Raw genomic sequence first — 18435 nt, forward strand, 5'->3', positions numbered from 1 at the left:
GCCGGGGCCGGGCCGCGCTCTTACCTCGGGCAGCCCGGGCGGGTCCCCGCTCGGTGGCGGCCCCCCGCGCCCCCCCCGTGCCTGGGAGCCGCGCCGTGATTGACTGGAGCGCGTCGGTGATTGACGGCCGCGGGGTCCCGGAGGCAGTTAATGTAAATATGCTGGTGCTAAGTGGGTGTGTCTTCCCGTTATTTTAGCTGTCACCGGATCAATGTGCGGCGGCTCCAAGTACGGCTCCGGATCCTCCCTCGGCGGCGCGGCTGGCCACTCGCTCTTGTTGCATCTCGCCCGGGCGGACGCGGCGCCGGGGCGGGCGGCGGCCCCGGAGAGCGGCCGGGAGCCTTCAGCGGGTGCCCGAGGCCCGCCCGGCTCCCCGCGGGGGCGGCTCGGCGGGGCCGGGGCCGGAGCCGGGGCGCCCCCCCCGCCCGCCCGCCGCTCGGCGGAGCGCGGCCCCCGGCGGATGGCGGCCCCGGCGGCGGGCAGCGGAGCTCCGGGGCTGCGCGGCGGCCGCTAGCCCCGAGGAGAGCCCGCCCGGCCGCCCGTCCAGCCGGGCTCGGCGCCCCGGTAAGTGCCGCGGGGCGGCGGGGGGCCGGGGGGGGGGAGCGCGGCTCGCGGGGCCGGGCGCGTCCCGGGGAGCCGCTCCCGGCGGTTCGCGTGATGGCCGCGGAAGCCGCTTAGTGCCCGGCTAAGCCCATTTGTTGTTGTCCCCCCCCACCTCGGGCTCCGTGCGGAGGCTGCTGCCCGCCCCGGGCCCTGATCCGCCGGCACCGGGAGAAGGGGCGCCCGCCCCGCTCCGAGCGGCAAGTTTCGGCCCCGCCGCGCCGGGACGCGCCGGGTCCCACCGGCAGCCTCCGCCGGTGCCTTTCGTTGGAGCCCTCCCGGGGCTCCCCGCAACGGCCCGGCTCTGTTCGGCCCGGCACGGCTCGGCGAGCCGGCACAAAGGGACGCGGCTCGACCCCCCGGGGCGAGCAGCGGGGTCCCCCCGCACCCCCCGGGCCGTCCTTGCCCCGGGCGGCCGCTGCCCCCCCCCCCGGGCTCCCGGGGCCGCCCGGCTGCGGCGGGGCCGGTACCGGCGGCGCTGGGGATGCGCGGCGGCCCCGGGCCGGGCCGGGATGGGGGCGGCGGCGGCGGCGGGGCCCCGGGAGCGGTGGTAACCCGCGCCTTTCCCCGATTTTGTTTTGCAGGGGCGTTTTGGGGGGAATGGAGGCGATCGCCAGTCAGATGGGAAATGGGAGAGATGCAAGCTCCTCCCCAAATTCAAAGCAAGAGCTGCAGCCGTACCAGGGCTCCAATACCCTCAAGCCCAACCAAGTGGGTGAGACCTCTCTGTACGGAGTGCCCATCGTGTCCCTGGTCATCGACGGGCAGGAGCGGCTGTGCCTGGCGCAGATCTCCAACACGCTGCTCAAGAACTACAGCTACAATGAGATCCACAACCGGCGGGTGGCCCTGGGCATCACCTGCGTGCAGTGCACGCCGGTGCAGCTGGAGATCCTGCGGCGGGCCGGGGCCATGCCCATCTCCTCCCGCCGCTGCGGCATGATCACCAAGCGGGAGGCGGAGCGGCTCTGCAAGTCCTTCCTGGGCGAGCACAAGCCGCCCAAGCTGCCCGAGAACTTCGCCTTCGACGTGGTGCACGAGTGCGCCTGGGGCTCGCGGGGCAGCTTCATCCCGGCGCGCTACAACAGCTCCCGCGCCAAGTGCATCAAGTGCAGCTACTGCAGCATGTACTTCTCCCCCAACAAGTTCATCTTCCACTCGCACCGCACCCCGGACTCCAAGTACACGCAGCCCGACGCCGCCAACTTCAACTCGTGGCGCCGCCACCTCAAGCTCAGCGACAAGACGGCCACGGAGGAGCTGTCGCACGCCTGGGAGGATGTCAAGGCCATGTTCAACGGCGGCACCCGCAAGCGGACCTTCTCCCTGCAAGGCGCCCCCGCCGCCGGCCCCGGCGGCGGCTCGCCGGCGGCCAAGGCCTCGCTGCACCCGCCGCCTCCCGCCGGCCCCGAGCTGGCCCCGGCGCACAAGAGCCTGCGCTGCAGCGGGCAGGAGCCGGCGGGCGAGCGCGGAGCGCTGGGGCTGCCCGCGGCGCACGGCGGGGCGGCGGGGGCGCACGGCGGGGCGGGCGCGGTGCGCAGCTACCCGGTGATCCCGGTGCCCAGCAAGGGTTTCGGCATGCTGCAGAAGCTGCCGCCGCCGCTCTTCCCCCACCCGTACGGCTTCCCGGCCGCCGCTTTCGGACTGTGCCCCAAGAAGCAGGAGGACGCGCTGGGCGGCGCGGGCGGCGGCGAGCCGGGCAAGGGCGGCGCGCTGCCGTCGGGGATGTTCTGGGGGCCGCCGCACCCGCACCCGCACCAGCCGGCGCAGCCGCCGCACCAGCCCGGCGCCGCCAAGGACGGCGGCGTCTACCCGTCCTTCCCCATGTTCTGGCCGGCCGCCGGCAGCCTGCCCGTGCCGCCCTACCCGGCGCAGAGCCAGGCCAAGGCGGCGGCCACGGCCGTCGTGGTGGCGGCGGCGGCCGCGGCGGCGGCGGCGGCGGCCGAGCCGTCGGGGCTGGCGGGGCGGCACGGCGAGCCGGAGGGCTCGGAGCCGTCGGGCAGCGGGCGGAGCAGCGCCACGCCGCAGGAGGGCTCCGGGGCCGACGGCGAGCGCTGCTCCAGCGCGCTGTCGAGGGCGGCCGGCGAGGAGGAGCGCTCCGGGGACGAGGCGCTGCTCGGCCCGCTGCCCCTGCCCAGGAAGGGCAGCTACCTGTCCGCCTTCCGCCCGGTGGTGAAGGACACCGAGAGCATCGCCAAGCTCTACGGCACCCGCGAGGCTTACGGCGGCGGCGGCGGGGCCGCCCGCGGGCCCGGCTACCTCTCCCCGGACTTCCTCAGCGAGGGCAGCTCCAGCTACCGCTCGCTCTCCCCCGGGGGGGACACGGCCGAGGAGCCCGAGGTGGACGTGGAGTCCAACCGCTTCCCGGAGGACGACGACGAGGACGCCGCCGCCGCCGCCTCCGCCGCGGCCCCGGAGGAGCGGGAGCCGCCGCCGCCCCGGCTGCTGGCCGGGCCCGAGGAGCCGCTGCCCGCCGCCGCCGACGGGCCCGAGGAGAAAGCGGGCGAGGCGGCGGCGGAGGAGGGCGGCCAGCCCCCCGACGGCAGCCCCGAGCGGAGCAGCAGCGGCAGCGCCTACGAGGTGCGGGGCCGGCCGGGCTCTGCCCCGGGGGGGGGGGGGGGGGGGGGGGCTGCGTCCGGACCCCCCCGGCCCTGACTCGCTCTTTTGTAGGTGTACGCGCCGGAGCGGGGGGAGCAGCACCTGCAGCCGCTGAAGACCGCCGCCTCCCTGGGAGCCTCGGCCGCTTACCTGTGCACCCCCGAGGCCAAGGGTAAAGCGCGCCGCGGGGGCTGGGGGGCGCCCGGCCGGGGCCCCGGGGGGGTGGCGGCGCGGTGCCCATCGACGGCGCGGCCCCGGGCACCGCCTCCCCCCGCCGCTCGGCCCCGGGGGGGCGCCCCGGCCGCCGCTTTCGTTTTGGGGGGCTTAAGGGAGAATAGCGAGAGCAAACGGTTTCCGGAGAGGGGCCGGGCCGAGGCCCCCCGCCGGGCCCGGGGGTGCCCCCGCCGGCGGCGTCGGACGGGGCCGGGGCTGCGGGGCCGGGCTGCGGGGCCGGGCTGCGGGGCCGCGCGGCGCGGCGGGGCCGAGCTCCCGGCAGCAAGCTACTTTCCAGCGGCAAAGCGATTAGGATGTCCGCTAAGAAGGCTTTAACGAGGGCTTTGTCCTTAATTATGTAATTAAGGATATATCAGGACCGTACTTTCATTGCTTATGGTTGAAAAGCGGTTTATTAACTTTAAGAGCAAGATAAAGAAGACAATCACTCGACGGCAGAGGATTTAGAGACCAGAAAATCCTATCAGGACCAAAGGAACGTCTCGCATCCCAGCCCTGTAAATACCGACAGAGGTAAGCGCCGGCCCCTCCGCGGGGCTCTGCGCGGCCGCGGCTCCCCCGACGGCGGCGGCGCTGACCCCCGTGCGCGCCCCCGACCCCGCAGGAGAGGACGGCCTCGGCATGGACGTGGCGGGGACGCAGCTGGTGGAAAAGGACATCGAAAACTTGGCCCGAGGTGAGGCGGGGGGCGGCGGCCCCCGACGGGGCGGGCTGGGGGGGGGCGGCCGCTCCGCGGAGCTCCGCGCCCCGACGGCGCCCGTTGCGGCCGCCCCCTCCCGCCGGGCCGGGGGCGGGCAGGAGGGACCCCCCGGCGTCTCCTCGCGGCTCGAGGTATTTAGGTTTTCGGCAGGAGCGATTAACTCCTGTGATTAATGTAACGTAATGCGATTAGCGCCGCGCTGAGCCGCCTCCATATGGGAAGGCGCGGGCTGCCCCCCGACCCCGCCATGTATTTTTAAACAGACGAGTTGCAAAAACTGGTCCTGGAGCAAATGGAGCTGAGGAAGAAGCTGGAGAGGGACTTCCAGAGCCTGAAAGGTACCGGCGAGCCCCCCTCGCTGCCCCCCGCCCGCCCCGCGCCGGGCAGCGGGAGCCGGGCCGGGGGCGGGCGGCGCTGACCCCCCCTGCCCCGCAGACAACTTCCAGGACCAGATGAAGCGGGAGCTGGCGTACCGCGAGGAGATGGTGCAGCAGCTCCAGATCGTCCGAGGTATTTTTTTTTCCCCGTTTTTTTTTTTTTTTTTTAAATTTTACGCCTGTTTCTGTTTCCCCCCGCACCCTTCCGTGCGCTCTGATTCCCTCGGCAGCTGCGAGGCGCCGTCACGCTGCGAACCTTCCGAAGGCAGCGATCTCCCTCCCGGCTTCAATGCCAAAAATTAAAATCCGAGCCGCAAAATGAGCCGGGAGCGGTGCCCGGCCGTCCCCCCCCGCTCCTCCCTCCGCGCTGCCCCCCCCCCCCCGGCCCGCAGCCCGCTCCCCCCGACGGGGCGGTCGCACCGCGCTCCCCCCAGCCCCGTTGTGATGCTCCCCCCCCCCCCCCCCCCAGATACGCTGTGCAACGAGCTGGACCAGGAGAGGAAAGCGCGCTACGCCATCCAGCAGAAGTTGAAAGGTACCGGGGGCAGCACGGGGACGGGGGGGGGGGGGCGCAGCAGCCGTCTAAGGAGAGGGGAGCGACCCCCCCACCCCGACCCCTCCCGGCGGTGGGGTGACGGCGTTGTCGCTTTGCAGAGGCCCACGACGCGCTGCACCACTTCTCCTGCAAAATGCTGACCCCGCGGCACTGCACGGGGAACTGCTCCTTCAAGCCGCCGCTGCTGCCCCAGTGAGCCCCCCCCCCCCCCCTCCGGTGTCCGTCGTGTCCCGTCGCCCCCCCCCCCGCCCCCCCCCCCCCGAAGCCATGCGCCCTGCGGCGCGCCGCAGCCGAGGGCAGAGCCCACACAAGCCATTTCCACGAGGAGACACTTGTACATAGAGGACTCGGAGCTCGGCCCCCTCGGACTGGCAATACGGCGGGGAGAGGCCCCGGGACGGCGGGGGGGGGGCCGCCGTGCCCCCCCCCAGCCTCCGCCCCGCGCCCCCCCGCTCCGCGTCTTCCCCTCCCTCCCTGTGTGTCCGCTTCTTCCACCACCCTCGTCCAGACTGGAAACAAAAGTGGCTATGTGCAATGGATATAAATGTACTGTGATTCTCTTGGTACAGTATTTGTTGGATTTTTATTTATTTATGATGTATATTTATTTTTCGCCCTCCCCCCCCCCATCCCTCCACCCTCCACCCCCCCCCCCCCGTACGTTTATGGATGTAACAGCACTTTAACGGGCGGTTCGCGACTCCGCAGACAGAGACACCACCGCGCTCGCCCGCCCGAGGGAGAGGCACCTCTGTACGCGGTTTGGGTTCTTTAATAAAAGCCGACTTTACGAAGCCGCCTGGTCCGTGGGGCCGTCCCCGGGGGTCGTGGCCGTGGGGTCCCCGCGGGCGCTGCGCGGGGAGGGGCGGGGGGAGGGGGAGGGAATCGCGGTGGCCCCGCACGGCCCCGGTGCGGAGGACGCGGACGGGGCCGCCCCGTCGGGGCGCGCACCCCGGGGGCTCCGGCGGTGCCTCCCCGGGCCCGGGGGGGGGGGGTCCGGCCCCGGCTCTGCAGCCTCGGGGGGGCCGCCCGCTCCCCCGCCAGGTTCCCCGCTCCCCCTCCTCCTCCTCGCCGCAGCCGGGAGCTCATTAATGCCCATTTATATGCTCGTTTCACACATGAAAGTATTACGTTAATGAGCTCCGGGAGCGGGCTGGGAGGGGGCTCGCACACCTATTAGCCCGAAATACCTGCTTCCAGCCCAGGATTAACCTAGCACGGCCCTCCCCCCCCCCCTCCAACCCCCCCCCCCCGGCGGCAGGGGGTCGGGGGTCGGCCCGGGGAGAGGGGCTGCGAGCCGGGGTCCCGCGGCGCCCCCGGGCTGCGGTACCGGGAGCACCCCCGGGGGTCGGGGCCGGGGGTGGGGGCACCGACGGGGGCCGGGGGTGTGTGTATGGGGGGGGGGTGAGGGGGTGTTCGGGGGTGGGGGGGATGCGCCGCGCCTTGCCCGGTCCCGCAGCGCGGAGCTGCCGCAATTAGCGGCTCGCACTCATTAAGCATCCCGGGATCCGCGGGGCTGCGTCGCCACCGCGTGGGCAGAGCCGGCGGTGCAGCCCCCCCCCGGCGGGCAGGGGGCTTCGGGAGAGGCTTTGGGGGGGTCCGGGGGCTCTCCCCACCAAAGCGACCGGGCGGGGCCGGGCCCGGGACTGAACCGAGCCGAACCGGGCCGGGCCGGGCCGGGACAGGGCGGGGGGGGGGCGGTGCCCCCGCACCTGCCCGGCATCACCTGGGGTGGGGGCGGCTCCGTACAAAAGGGGGGGTGGAGGGGGTGGCCGCCTCCCCTGGGCTCCCCTCGGGGCCCCAGCGAGGCTCTGAGGGACTCTCCGAGGACTTCTCCTGGGACAGACCCGAGCAGGTGCCTGCGGTGCGGGACCCCGGTGGGATATCTCGGGGGGGGGGGGTGCGTCCTGCTGGGGCGCAGGAGGGGGGCTGAGCTGGGGAGGCTCTGGCAAAGAAGTAAAGAGAAAGTTAGAGCCGAGCTCTGCACGCCGAGAGGTTGGTGGCTCGTGGGGATGGGGTGGTTGGGCCTTGGGAGCTGGCGGGGGGGGCGGCTGAGACTTTCCTCGAGTGCTTCCCCTGCTGCTCTCTGGGGTTTGCTGCTCCCCCGGGGGCTGGATGTGGCGCAGGGCGACCCTAGGGGGGAACCGCGCAGGATTTTGCCCCCAGCTCCCATCCCTCGCTGCGGGGAGAAGCGTGCCGCAGCACCCCCAGGGGCTCCTCTTTGGGGTCCCAGGAGAGGGGTGATGGAAGGGCCCCATCCCCTCCCTGCTCCCCTTTTCCCAGCTCCAGGCACCCGGGGCCGTGTCCCTGCTGCTCCCCGGCGCTCACCTGCCCGGCACGCTGCGCGTACCAGCGTGGGTGCAAAAATCAACTCTTGCCTTGTATTAATATTTTCACACTACTTAGCTCTCATTAAAATGTACTTTGCTGAATTTAATATGCGACTTCAAATGACACAACGTATTAAGTGCTTAATATACTAGAAATTATGAAACTATTATAGTCTAAGTAATATGAAATAATTAGAGTGAATTAAACTTCAGTAGCAGAATGAGGGAGAGACTTCAAATATTTTTTTTTTTGGTCTTAAAATAATTGAATGCAGTAACAGTCCATGAAAATAAACAGTCAGAGTTAGGATTTTTAAATAATTAAAGCAGGAAAAAGCCTGGAGTGTCTGTATTTGAGCCTGTGATGAATTCTGAATTGGGGGAAGCAGAAGGTCTGCTTGCTGCAGCTGATGGAGTTGTTCTTTCAGGCCAGTGGCAGAGCAGCTCCAAGGAGCTGATCACCAGACCTCCAGCCTTGCCAAGGCTTCTCCCCATATGCTATTTCCCTCTTGTGCGAAGGCTGTTTGTTTGGAGGCAAGCAGACGTGATGGCTCCCAGTGACGGAGCGGCGCCTGCTCTGGGTTTTGCTGCCACGCTGCCTCTTAGCTGAGAGCCCCCCTTTGCAGAGCCGCTCTCAGAGGGGGGAGTGCAAATGCCAGAGACCCCAGCGTTAAACTCCTGGCAGCTGGCTGGAGCCTGGCCTCGTGTTCCGAGAGGTGCTCAAAGCCCTCGGGGTGAAGCTGGGGTGCCACCGCAGGTGGGAGCGTGGGCGCACGCGGGGGCTGCTGGAGGCCCTCGAGCAGGTCTGCGGCAGCGATGCGAAGCATCCCGGAGATCCCCTCTCTGCTTCAGGCTCCCGCGGAGGATGCGGGATGTTCGTGCTGTCGTGCGAGCGCGTGCTGGGACCAGCCGAGTGTCCCCACGTGGCGTGGGCTCCTTGAGCTTGGCCACCAACCTGCGCGCAGTGGGGTCAGCTCAGCCGTGGCTGCCTCGCTGGCTGGAGGCAGAGGACGCCAGGAGATGGCGTTCCCAGCGCCGCGCTGGGCTGCTGCTCGCTCCTGCCAGGGCTCTCGGCCAAGGGGCTCTGCAGGCTCCATGGAAAAATACTAAAATTACCCCTCGAGGAAGCAGCCTGGGCCTGGGGGGGTGCAGGCAGAGCACCCCGACTGGGCAGCGCTGGGCCATCGCCCCCGGGTGAACAGCGAGGGAGGTGTCGAGTCCCTCCTGAAGCAGCTTCAGGGGCAGGAGAGTAAAAGGGGGCACAGGAGTTTGCTGTGTGGGGGTTTTTAGGGTGATGGGTGTTGCCCCTATGATGTGGGGCAGCAGCCATCAGCGAGTAAAAGCACGCTTGTGAAATATTCTGCATGAGGGGAGGAAAAAGAGCAGTGGGTGGATGTAGGTTTCTGTCTGTGCGGTGCTGTGCTCCCTGTCCTGAGAGGTTCCTGCGTCCCTCACGGGTTTGCTGAGCCCCCAACACCTCAGAGAGGGACAAGCAGCTCTCCTGTGAAATGCTGGTGTCAGGCGAAACCCAGGCTGAACTGAGGTCACGGACCTGGCTCTGGGCATGGCCCAGCAGTACTGCTATGGATAACTTCAGATTCTCTGTCCCCAAGTGAGGAGTGATCGTTCTTTAGTAAGGGTATTAGGCTCCTAGCAGATCTGTGGAGCAGTGTCAGAGAAGCAGTGCTGTACTCTAAGTCAAGTTAAAAGTGAAGAAAATGATCCTTAATTTGCCTTCTTGGATTATTTAGGTTCTACCAACTGTATCATCAAAAGACATGTTTGCTTGGAAAGTCTAATCATTAAGTACAAAGAACTTGCCGGCAAGCATCTTAGAAGTGTTAAATTTTTATATATGGCTCTTTGATTTCCAGCTCCTATTTGCTGTTGGTGACAGGGAGGAAAAATAATCACCTGTTCTTTTTTTTTTTTTTTTGAAAATGGGTCGGTCTAATCTTCAGCTAGCATGGTATGCTTCCGTAAAGCATAAAAGAGAGGTGCTTGTAAGATTCATCTGACTTGGAGTGTGCCCTTCCCGTGCAGTTTTACTGCTGTAGGAGGTGCTGTCCCAGGCTCTGGGCCCATGAGTTGCCTCTCACCACGCTCCTGTAAGAGTCAGGCTCCATCTCATCTGCACCCTCCCATTTGGGACGCGCGGACAGCAGCGAGCCCTCCCCTTCCCCTTTTATTCTCTGGGCTGAACAAAGCGGCTCCCTCTGCATCTCCCCATCCATCGTGTGCTCGGCCCCGGCATCACGTCCCACCGGGACCCTTCCCGTGGGGCTGCTCTCCAGCCGCTCGCCCCCAGGGGCAGGACGCGGTGCTGGCCTCCACGAGGCCGCGTCACTTCTCCAGCCTCCCCAGCACCGACTGCTCCTCCCGGTTTGCTGTCACCTGCCGACACGGTGGCACCCTGGCACCGTGGGCATTCGTTTGCCTGGGTGGCCACAGTGGAGCCGAAACCTGCAGCTGTGGTAGAAACGGCCCTTTTTTTAGGGGGAAAATCCCATCTAGTCCAGGGTCCGGTCCTTGCCGGGCTGGAGGCTGCTCCTGCCCTCATCTCGAGTGCTTTGGGTGATCCAACTTGGTCTGGCTTGTGCAGGGGACGTGTGGCTGGGCTCCTCTGGGTTTAAGTCAAGTATGTCAGGGACAAGTGTGAACAGGACGGCCGTGAGCTGTACGTAAACAGGCTGGGGCGTCCGCGTGCAGGGAGGAATGGCTTTGATTGACTTGGCGGAGGTTTGGGCGCAAACAGGACTTTGCGTCGTACGGATGAGAGGCTGGCGCGTGGCAGCTCCGCGCTGCTTCCAAAATCGCACGTTTACGCTCATGTAACAGTGAACTCTGCGGTTTCTTGGAAACTTAAAACATATTTTCCCGTTTTTTTTAAGCTGAATACTCCTTCCTTTGATCTTCTCTCCGACTCGTAATGAAGTTGCAGGCTCTGACATCCCGCGCTGTGCCCGTCGTGTGCGCTTCACTTCGCTGCCTGCGCGCCGCGGCGCTGAGCTCGCTGCTCCGAGCATCTCACACCTCCCAGCGCCGCCCGGCTCCAAAGCGCGCTGCAGACACCGAAGGCCCACGTCGGCACAGGTGAAGGCCAGGCTTTCATTGAAGTCCGTACGAGGTGAACACGCGCATCCAAAGGCATAATTTGACACTAACAAATTAATTCTCACTATTTTTTCTGTGCGGGAATTAAGGCGCTGCCACCCTGGTGTAGGTGGATTCCCGAGGAGGGGAGGGCTGGGGAAGGGATGCTCTCCAGCTCTCCAGCCCATCACGCGTTGGATGCAGCAGCAGGATGACTCTGACAGTGGCTTCTCTCCCATTGCAGCTAAATTAGTGCAAATTGCCCCCCTAGGAAACGAGCAGCGGGCACCGTGCATTGCGTGGGGCTTGCATGGAGAGCTGTGGGGATGTTGCTCCTGCTTTGCTCGTGGCCAAAGCCCCCTGTGGGGGGACTTCTGGTTTGCCCCCACCCCTGGCCTATCTGGGGGTGATTCGTGGTGGGTTCCTCATCCTGGGTTGCCAGCAGGGAGGACACAGGCTCACGGTGCCACAGCAGCTCTTGCACCCAAGGCAAAACCCTTCTGGGAGAGGAAAGGAGTGCTTTTAGGGAAGGCTTTGCTGCTCCTGCTTGTGCTATCCCAGCTCTGGAAGAAAGAGCGGCCTTCAGCTGCTAGGGCCGTTAATGTCACCTTTCACGAGTGCTACGCTTGCAAAGGAACCTGCCAAGTATAGCACGTTTTAATTTGCTCTTTTCCCATGCATTCCTGGATTTATGGCTTAGTTTAGTCTGGTTACTGCTTGCTGCGGAGATGTAAAGCCCCTCCAGAGGGTCGCTCCGTGCTGCAAGCCCCATGGGTTCCCTGGAGGAAACCCATGTGCTATTCCCTGAAGGGCGTCCACCTAGAAAGGGGGTTCGCATTTGATTTTGCAGAAACTTGATCTTAGAAAGCTGCCGGGGAGATGTGTCTATCCAGTGCTTACACCTAACAGCCTTCTGTCTGAACACTGATGTGTTACTCTGCATTCTCTCCGTGCCTCTAAATGCTTAGCTGTTTTTAGGTAGTACGGGTTTGGCAACACGTTAATAATGTGTAAAATGACGAGGAAAACAGCTTAGACGAAATGCGTTTTCAGTGATGCCTGCACCAGGCTGGGAAGTACATTTGCAGTTGCCTGCCATCTGTAGCAACTTGTCCAAAGCAAACATTACCAGTCAGTCCAGGTTTGGCTGCATAATTGCCATAAACCATCGCAAGGGCATCCAGCATAGCACAGCCCTGGAACTACTTCTAGGATTAGGTCCTACTCCCTTGAAAAATAAACCTTGGCAAAACCTCAGTTCTCCCTAATAAAAATTCCATTTTCACAGCTCTAATCAAGTTTTCCAGAGCTGTGGTCCAAATTAGAAACTGCATGCAGAATATCTGACCCAGGAGAACAAGATGGAGATTTTCATTTAAAGCAGTGCCAGGTTGGAAATTTCCAAAGTTCTCAGCAGTTCACCTACAGCAAGAGCACGGACTGTGTCCGAATAACCCCGTCCCTTCCACGGCAGAGCTCTGGCAGACCCAAGCTCCTGCTCTCCCATGCGATAGTCTCCGCGGGGGGATCCTCTATGAGAAATGACCTCTCCCCTGACAGCACTGCAGCTATTTCTGGACTGATGTTGGGGCCAGCTGTTCATGGCCTTTTGAACGGGGGGGGAAAAGGGGTGATGGAGCTGGAGGCACCTTGCGGAGCAGCAGTGGGCATACCAGGGTCAGGCGCACCCATGGGTGCTGTGCTGAACCCTGCCTGCCCAGGTGGCGCTCAGCGTCACGGACCTCCGAGATCCACGCCGTGGTTCCCTGAGCCCTCGTCTGCATGAGATGCTGCTTTTCCCTTAGGATCCCTCCTCGTTTCTCCCCTACCCGCCTTCCTCGCCCAGGCGCTGGGGTGTTGCTGGGGTGTGATGAGTGCTGGCTGTGCGTGCTGCCCCCAGCCTGGCTAAAGAGCAAATCCCCGCATTTTCTGGAGAGGGACGTTCAGAAATACAGGGCTGTCTCCCGGGAGGGTTCCGAGGTTTTTGGGTAGTCATCTGGAGCTGGGAAGCACCGAGTGTTGTAAGGGCTGCTCGTCAAGTGAACAGCAAGGGCAGTTTTGTATTTCACCCCCAGAACTGTCTTCTACCATTGTCTTTCCAGCCTTAGGTCCAACTGTCCATCAGCAGCTTTCAGAGCAAATGTGTTTTGCTTTTAACGTGGTAAATGCTTGTCTTGCAATAATTTGCGAACAACGAACCTGTTAGCGTCTTGACAGATAATCCAGCTATATGTAACCATGGGGTAAATCTCTGCTTGTTCTGGTGAGCAGCGCACAGGATTCAAACAAAGTATGTTTATTTTTTTTAAATGCAAATGCAGAGGAGATCCGTGCTGCACGGGCCACAGTTGAACTTGGCCGTCAGTAAATGGCAGCGCAGTTTGCAGCAGAGCAGAGGAAACCGCAGCCACAGCTCATCTCTGTATCTTGGGCTGGCTGGGCTGAAAGATTCGCAGAAAAACCCTGGGCAAGATCATTGCTTAAATGCTCACGTGGACTCCTAATTGTGGAAACATGCTGAATTATGTGATACAATGCAAAGTTATATAACACCTTTTATGAAATTCTTGGCAATAAAATAATGCATAAAAATAACAGATGTGGCAAATCACGACCACGTTCTGAAATCTTTCTGTAGTTCGGTTTAGTGAAAACAATGGAGTTGATTTAAATGGATTTTTTTTCCCTTTCCCCAAAATGTCCACGGGCAAAGAAATATTTGAAAGAAAAGCGAAAAGGCTAAAAGTGCAAGCGGGGTTTCTTGTAAAGAAATCTGTGCGCGCCTGTTAACTCCAGCACGGCGCAGGGAGGGCTGCAGGAGGGAGCAGAGGCTCCAGCCCTGCTCGTGTGGCTCCTGCTCCCTTCAGCGTGGCCACCCTCGTGGGCCAGGCAAGGGAGTTGTGTCCCCGGTGGTAAACTGTCACGAGCACCCTGAGCAACACCGGAGCGTGCAATAGTCTTTGTAGGGTCCTTGCTTCAGCCAAACCTAGCGGGGTGCCCGAGGCGAGCTGTGGGGGCTGCTGCAAGGGCAGAGAAGGGCTTGCGGGGTCAGTGTTGATGGCTGAGACCTGGTGGATTTCCGTGGGTTAAATAACAAGAGCTTTACCACGGTGAAAGGGCTGAAGCTGTGGGCTGGCTACCCGATAGCGCAGTGATCGCAGCGCTGGCTGTGGTCAAATGGGGCACGCAGCCCCAGTGCAGGGCCCTGAGGGTACGCGGGCCTGATCCTGCTCTTTGGGGGGGAAACAGGTATGTGAAATACGGGCTCTCCATCTTCCTGTTTTTAGGACTGAGCGCCCTTTGCTGAGCTGCCGTTTGCGTCAGGCACTAAAGCGGTAGAAGGAAAGCCTGGTGCCACCGCAGCGCAGATCCACTGCCGAGGAGCACGGGGGGCTCTGGCCGTGCCCTCGGCCCCTCGCCGTCCCCGGAGGCTGCCAGGGGGACACCAGAGGAGGGCTGGCGGTGCCCCAGGGGACAGGTCTGGGGCTCAGCTCTGCCCGTGCTGCTGTGGAGCTGCGTGGTGATAACGGGCTCTAAGCAGGGCAGCATCTGCACGCGAGCGAACGCTCTGAGACTCCACGGAGCTGATAAAGAGGAACAGGCCCCAGTTAAACACTGACCGTTTACTCCTGTTCGCTGGGGGACACGGTGTGCTGAACACGGGCAGCCCACAGCTCGGGACGCCTAAAAGCAGACCCAGCGCTTTAAACCATGAGGCAACTCTGTGCCGCTGCTGTGCATGCGGGAGGACATCGAATATTGCTGATATTTATTGCTTTATTTTTTTTTTAATCCTCTTTTTTGCTTTTTGGCTATTAGCCTTGTCTACAGCTGATTTTAACATCAGCTCAAGACCTGGCCCCATGTGGGACCATCCCTGACACGGTATCTCCGCAATAACCGTGCTTCCCAAAACAGAATTTGGCCCCAGGTCTGCTCCGTGGTGTCCCAGTAGCACCCTGAGCACTGCCTGGCAGCCCAGATGTGGGCGCAGGACCACTTCTGAGCGATCTGCCTAAGAGGTGCCAATTATTTCTTGGTATCATTTTAAGAATTTTTGTTCCTAGATGGAAGAAAACGGCAGGACATCTTCAATGAAAGAGGGGAAAAATGGTATTAATAGCTGACTTTTATTAGTGGAGAAAAGAAAGACCTTTCGGTGAAAGGCTTCCAACTTTAAAAGGGGAAATTTCAACCAAAAGAGAGAACTTACTGTTTTGAAAGAGTTTGCTGGGTGGAGACGTCAGAATGAAAGGATCTTGTGCAACCCTGCTTTTTAGGCCTAATACTAAATTCGCCCATTTATTCCTTTGCTTCGCACAGGAAAATCACTGTGGAATGCTACGGGGAAGGCAGATTTCTGGTCATGTTGAGAGCACTTCCAGGGTCAGGAAGGCCACGCAAGACGTGTGGGGGGTGCTCTGTGCAGGTGGTGGGGGCTGGGGGACTGGGGCACTGTGTGCCTGCCCCTAACCCCGAGGATGGAGAGGTTCATAACGTGAGAGGCGCTGCTGGTGCAGGGTTTCCCCTTCTCTGCCCGGCACGTTGAGCTTTGGGCTTGCTGCCCGTCCTCCCCCTTGCGCCACCCCAGCGTGGCCCGGCTGCCAGGCTCTGATAAGGCTGAGGGGAGATAAGAGGCTCGTTGCCTTCTCCCTCGTCTGCAGCACCGGCGAATGGCGAGGGTCAGCTCTCAAAACCCTGCGAGTTCTGTGAAATACAAGGGAAAGTGGCTCCCGAGTGAGACGGGTCACACGCAGCCCTGTCTGTGGGGGACGGGTTTGTTAAACACAAAGCCTCGGTGAAAGAATTGAAAGGGGAAAAGGAATTAAAGGGCACTAGAAGAGAGCAGGTTCCCCTTTTCCCCTGCACACCACCACGTCCCTCAAGAAGACGCCTTGAAGCTCCGGGACGGTTTCACCTTGAGCAAAACCCCAGGTCGCTGGTGTGGCAGAGGGGCGAAGGCACACCCCGAGAGACACAGGTAGGAATTTGGCTCTGGAGCTGTTTCCGCTGGAAAACAAAGGGGTTTCTGTGACAGTAGGGAACGAGTGCCAGCTAAAGGGCATGAGCTCTCTTGTGCTGCGTTCAGCCGCAGAACCTCAGCAGCGAGGTTCACCCAAGCCAGCAGCAGCCCTCTGCGCCCTCCTTCCTTAGGCAGGCTGAGCGCCACGTGGCGCTGCGCTCCAGCAAGCTGAGAAGGCTTGCTTCTTACTGCCTCTCGGCTTCTTCCTCGGCAGTGCGTTTTTGGGGTGACTGGGAAAGTCCTGTTCTCTGCCCAGAACACGGCGTTTCGCCGCACTGCATCCGCGGCAGGGCTTTAGGGAGCAGCGCACACGGAAACGGCGGCGGGGCGCGGAGCTGTGGGGCCAGCGCGGTGTCTCCTGCAGCACGTGCTGCCTCCCGAGGAGGCACGAGAGGCAGAGCATAAAGCAGCAGCAGCTACGGACTGCCTGGGGTCTTCCCTGCCCCGAGCTGTGGTGTTGGAGGCTGCTGTCGTTGCAGTGCCCGTGGCGGTGTCCGTGGCACCAGCGCCGGAGTGGATCGGGTTCAAGTGCTTTTTGCCAGTAGAGCTGCACAAGGGATGAATTATGATGTCAAAACAGAGCGATGTTGTCACACAACCACCTCCCCTCCTGGGGTCAAGGTCCTGTTTTATAGCTTGGGAGCCCATTAGTCCGTTTAAAAGCATACGGCCGAGCACGGCCACAAAAATCTGGTGTGTTTGGGTCGGAGCTGCGGACAAAAGGCTCTTTGTGCGAAGAGCTGACAATGACAAATAAAGAGGAACCTGTTGATCTAGGAGAGAAATGGAGGATTATGAAAAGATCACATGGTTATAAAAAGACCTTGGCTGTTTGTCTGGATGTCAGTCTTGTCTGTCATTAAACTGCTTTCTGCAGCTATTTGCTAATAGAAATACTGTCTCCTGCCCGTGTGTTTTGTCTGTCCTGCAAAATGCTACCTGTGTCTAAGCGTGCCAGCCTCGTGAGACCGCATCAGAGAGGAGATATGCTCTTAACTGGATCCTTGCCATGTGCTAGGTGTTGCATAAAATAGTTAATGCTTGCAAATTCTTCTGAAAGCACTGGTAGTACCAGAAACAGTAAATGCTAAAAAACAGCGCCTGTCCAACCGTGATACATCAGCACAGGACACACGGACACACACACACAACACCAATAACAAAACCCTTATAATTCAGCAAAGTTATTGGAGGCTAAACCAAGAGCTATGTCTAATGCTAATAACAAGCATATTTCCCAAAGGTAACATTTGATTTCTATCCAAACCCAGACATATTTGAAGCTTTGCCTGAAAGTCGTTGCATCGCAGATTAACTGGGACAATGTACTCTGTGAATAACTTTGCAAAGCCTTCAGCCAGCTCTGAAGAAACAGCAATACAGTCTTGACGAGACTGGGCTACAAAACACTTCACAGGTAATGTGTTGTTTTTTTTTTTTTCACAGTAAGTCTGGAGAAAATAGAGAATTGCTTTGGCTTTGTGGGACACACATCTGGCAAGTGCGTAGTTCTGATCGGCGTGCAGCAAACACTCTGAACAAAACCATTTATATCGAGCATTGATGGGCTGCCTAAAATGACCTCCAGAGTCTATGAAGTGCAGCATAGATTTAAAAAAAAAAATCTATTATAGTCCATTACGTTCTGGAATGTATCCGAGCACATCATGCTAGAGAATGCAGCGACTCTGTATTTCCTGGAGTAAAGGAGACCCATGGAAACGTGTTTAATTCAAAATAAACGGGGGAAAATAACAGAATGCCTTTTCTCTGCTTTTATTTATCTTTACAGCTGAAGAAACTGAGAGGGGGAAGGTGGCTGGAAGTTGAAGCACAGAGGGAGATGTCCCTTGCTGTTCTTTAAGCACTGGTTTGAAATCAATGCAGATAATGCACTTGGACGGACTGCCTCATTTACTGGTTTTCAGTAAATTGCTGGGCTGTGTTTCCCAGTGATAACGTGATAGTGATGTCTATGCCGGTAAGAATATACTTTAGAAAGAAAAAAAAAAGTCTGCAATTCCTTGCAAGCAACGTTTGGCTAGTTTAGTCTGGGATGCCCTGAATTCTGTACGTTGACAGTAAATATCTAGGGCTGCTGCATGTCGCTCCCGGTAGCACAACGTGCTTCTGAGTTATCTGCGGCTTCTTCCAAAGACACAACAAACCCTGTTTCAGCACAATAGCCTCCTGCAGTGTCAGGCAGCGAGAAATGCCGTTGCCTGCTCACTGCAGCCTTGCACAACCCTCCCCAGCACAGCAGAGGTGTCTTCTAACCAGGGCTCTTCCTTCTTCCTTAGTCCTGATTTTTTTCCCTGGAAGTCAGTGATAAACTCCCAGTGACTTCACTGCCGCTGGATTAGACCTGGGGTCCAATTATCCTCCTTAAAAGTACAAACTAATAATTCATAGTTCTAAGTAGGCTTGCTATGGACAGCACCACTAGGGATTTAGTGCACAACACTGGCGTTGGTGCTTGTGTTTTCTCCTAATAATATTTTTTAACTGGAGGCAGGTCTATTTATATATGCACTGGGAGAATAATTTTATGAGTAAATATGACCTTCATTAATATTTTTTTGTTAATTCACTGATGCTAGTAAAGAACTTTGAAGATGAAAGCACTGTATGCAATAAACATTAAGATTATTTGAATTTATTTTAATGTTGCCAGCATTCCAGCTCCATCATCTTTCATCCAAGAATCTCAAAGTACTTTCCAAGTGCTAATAAATTTTCTCTCAACAGTCCCGGGAGATATTTATTATCATCATCCCCATTTCATAAAGGAGTCCTTCTGAGTGCATTTTACTTGGTCAAAATCGGGTCGTATGGCAGGAATCTATTTGGGAAGGAGCCAGCAATCCCTGATTCCCATTCTCCTGCTCTTGCTGCTAGACCACATTCCCTTCTGGGGAGTGTGG

The 18435-nt window shown here is 60.3% G+C and overlaps 1 protein-coding gene and 1 long non-coding RNA gene across 4 annotated transcripts; both read left to right on the forward strand.

The window, feature by feature from the left end:
- The first annotated feature begins 412 nt into the window (after positions 1 to 412).
- SKOR1 (SKI family transcriptional corepressor 1) lies at positions 413 to 5821 on the forward strand. Its single transcript, XM_080551493.1, has 9 exons — positions 413 to 564; positions 1185 to 3180; positions 3271 to 3370; positions 3838 to 3945; positions 4037 to 4108; positions 4396 to 4470; positions 4568 to 4642; positions 4979 to 5044; positions 5164 to 5821. Exons 2-9 carry the CDS (start codon positions 1201 to 1203, stop codon positions 5259 to 5261), a joined length of 2574 nt encoding a protein of 857 aa, XP_080407619.1. The 5' UTR covers positions 413 to 564; positions 1185 to 1200; the 3' UTR covers positions 5262 to 5821.
- A 919-nt stretch (positions 5822 to 6740) lies between these two features.
- Positions 6741 to 18170, forward strand: LOC308176173. 3 transcript variants are annotated; one of them, XR_013938122.1, is made up of 5 exons: positions 6741 to 6920; positions 10287 to 10488; positions 13776 to 15469; positions 16783 to 16928; positions 17304 to 18170. It is a non-coding gene; the product is annotated as an uncharacterized lncRNA (long non-coding RNA). The 3 variants fall into 3 exon arrangements; XR_013938123.1 differs by lacking the exon at positions 13776 to 15469 and having other exon boundaries at positions 6802 to 6920; positions 10287 to 10522; XR_013938124.1 differs by lacking the exon at positions 13776 to 15469 and having other exon boundaries at positions 6802 to 6920.
- The last annotated feature ends 265 nt before the right edge of the window (positions 18171 to 18435 follow it).

This window comes from Anser brachyrhynchus (genome assembly GCF_964034855.1).
Source record: "Anser brachyrhynchus genome assembly, chromosome: 11".
NCBI lineage: Eukaryota > Metazoa > Chordata > Aves > Anseriformes > Anatidae > Anser > Anser brachyrhynchus.

Excerpts from the sequence above, each read along its gene's own strand:
- SKOR1 (XM_080551493.1), top strand. The coding sequence starts at position 1,201 with ATGGAGGCGATCGCCAGTCAGATGGGAAATGGGAGAGATGCAAGCTCC. Across the intron at positions 3,371-3,837 it reads GTGCACCCCCGAGGCCAAGG|AGCAAGATAAAGAAGACAAT; the intron begins GTAAAGCGCGCC and ends ATTAACTTTAAG. Across the intron at positions 4,109-4,395 it reads CATCGAAAACTTGGCCCGAG|ACGAGTTGCAAAAACTGGTC; the intron begins GTGAGGCGGGGG and ends ATTTTTAAACAG.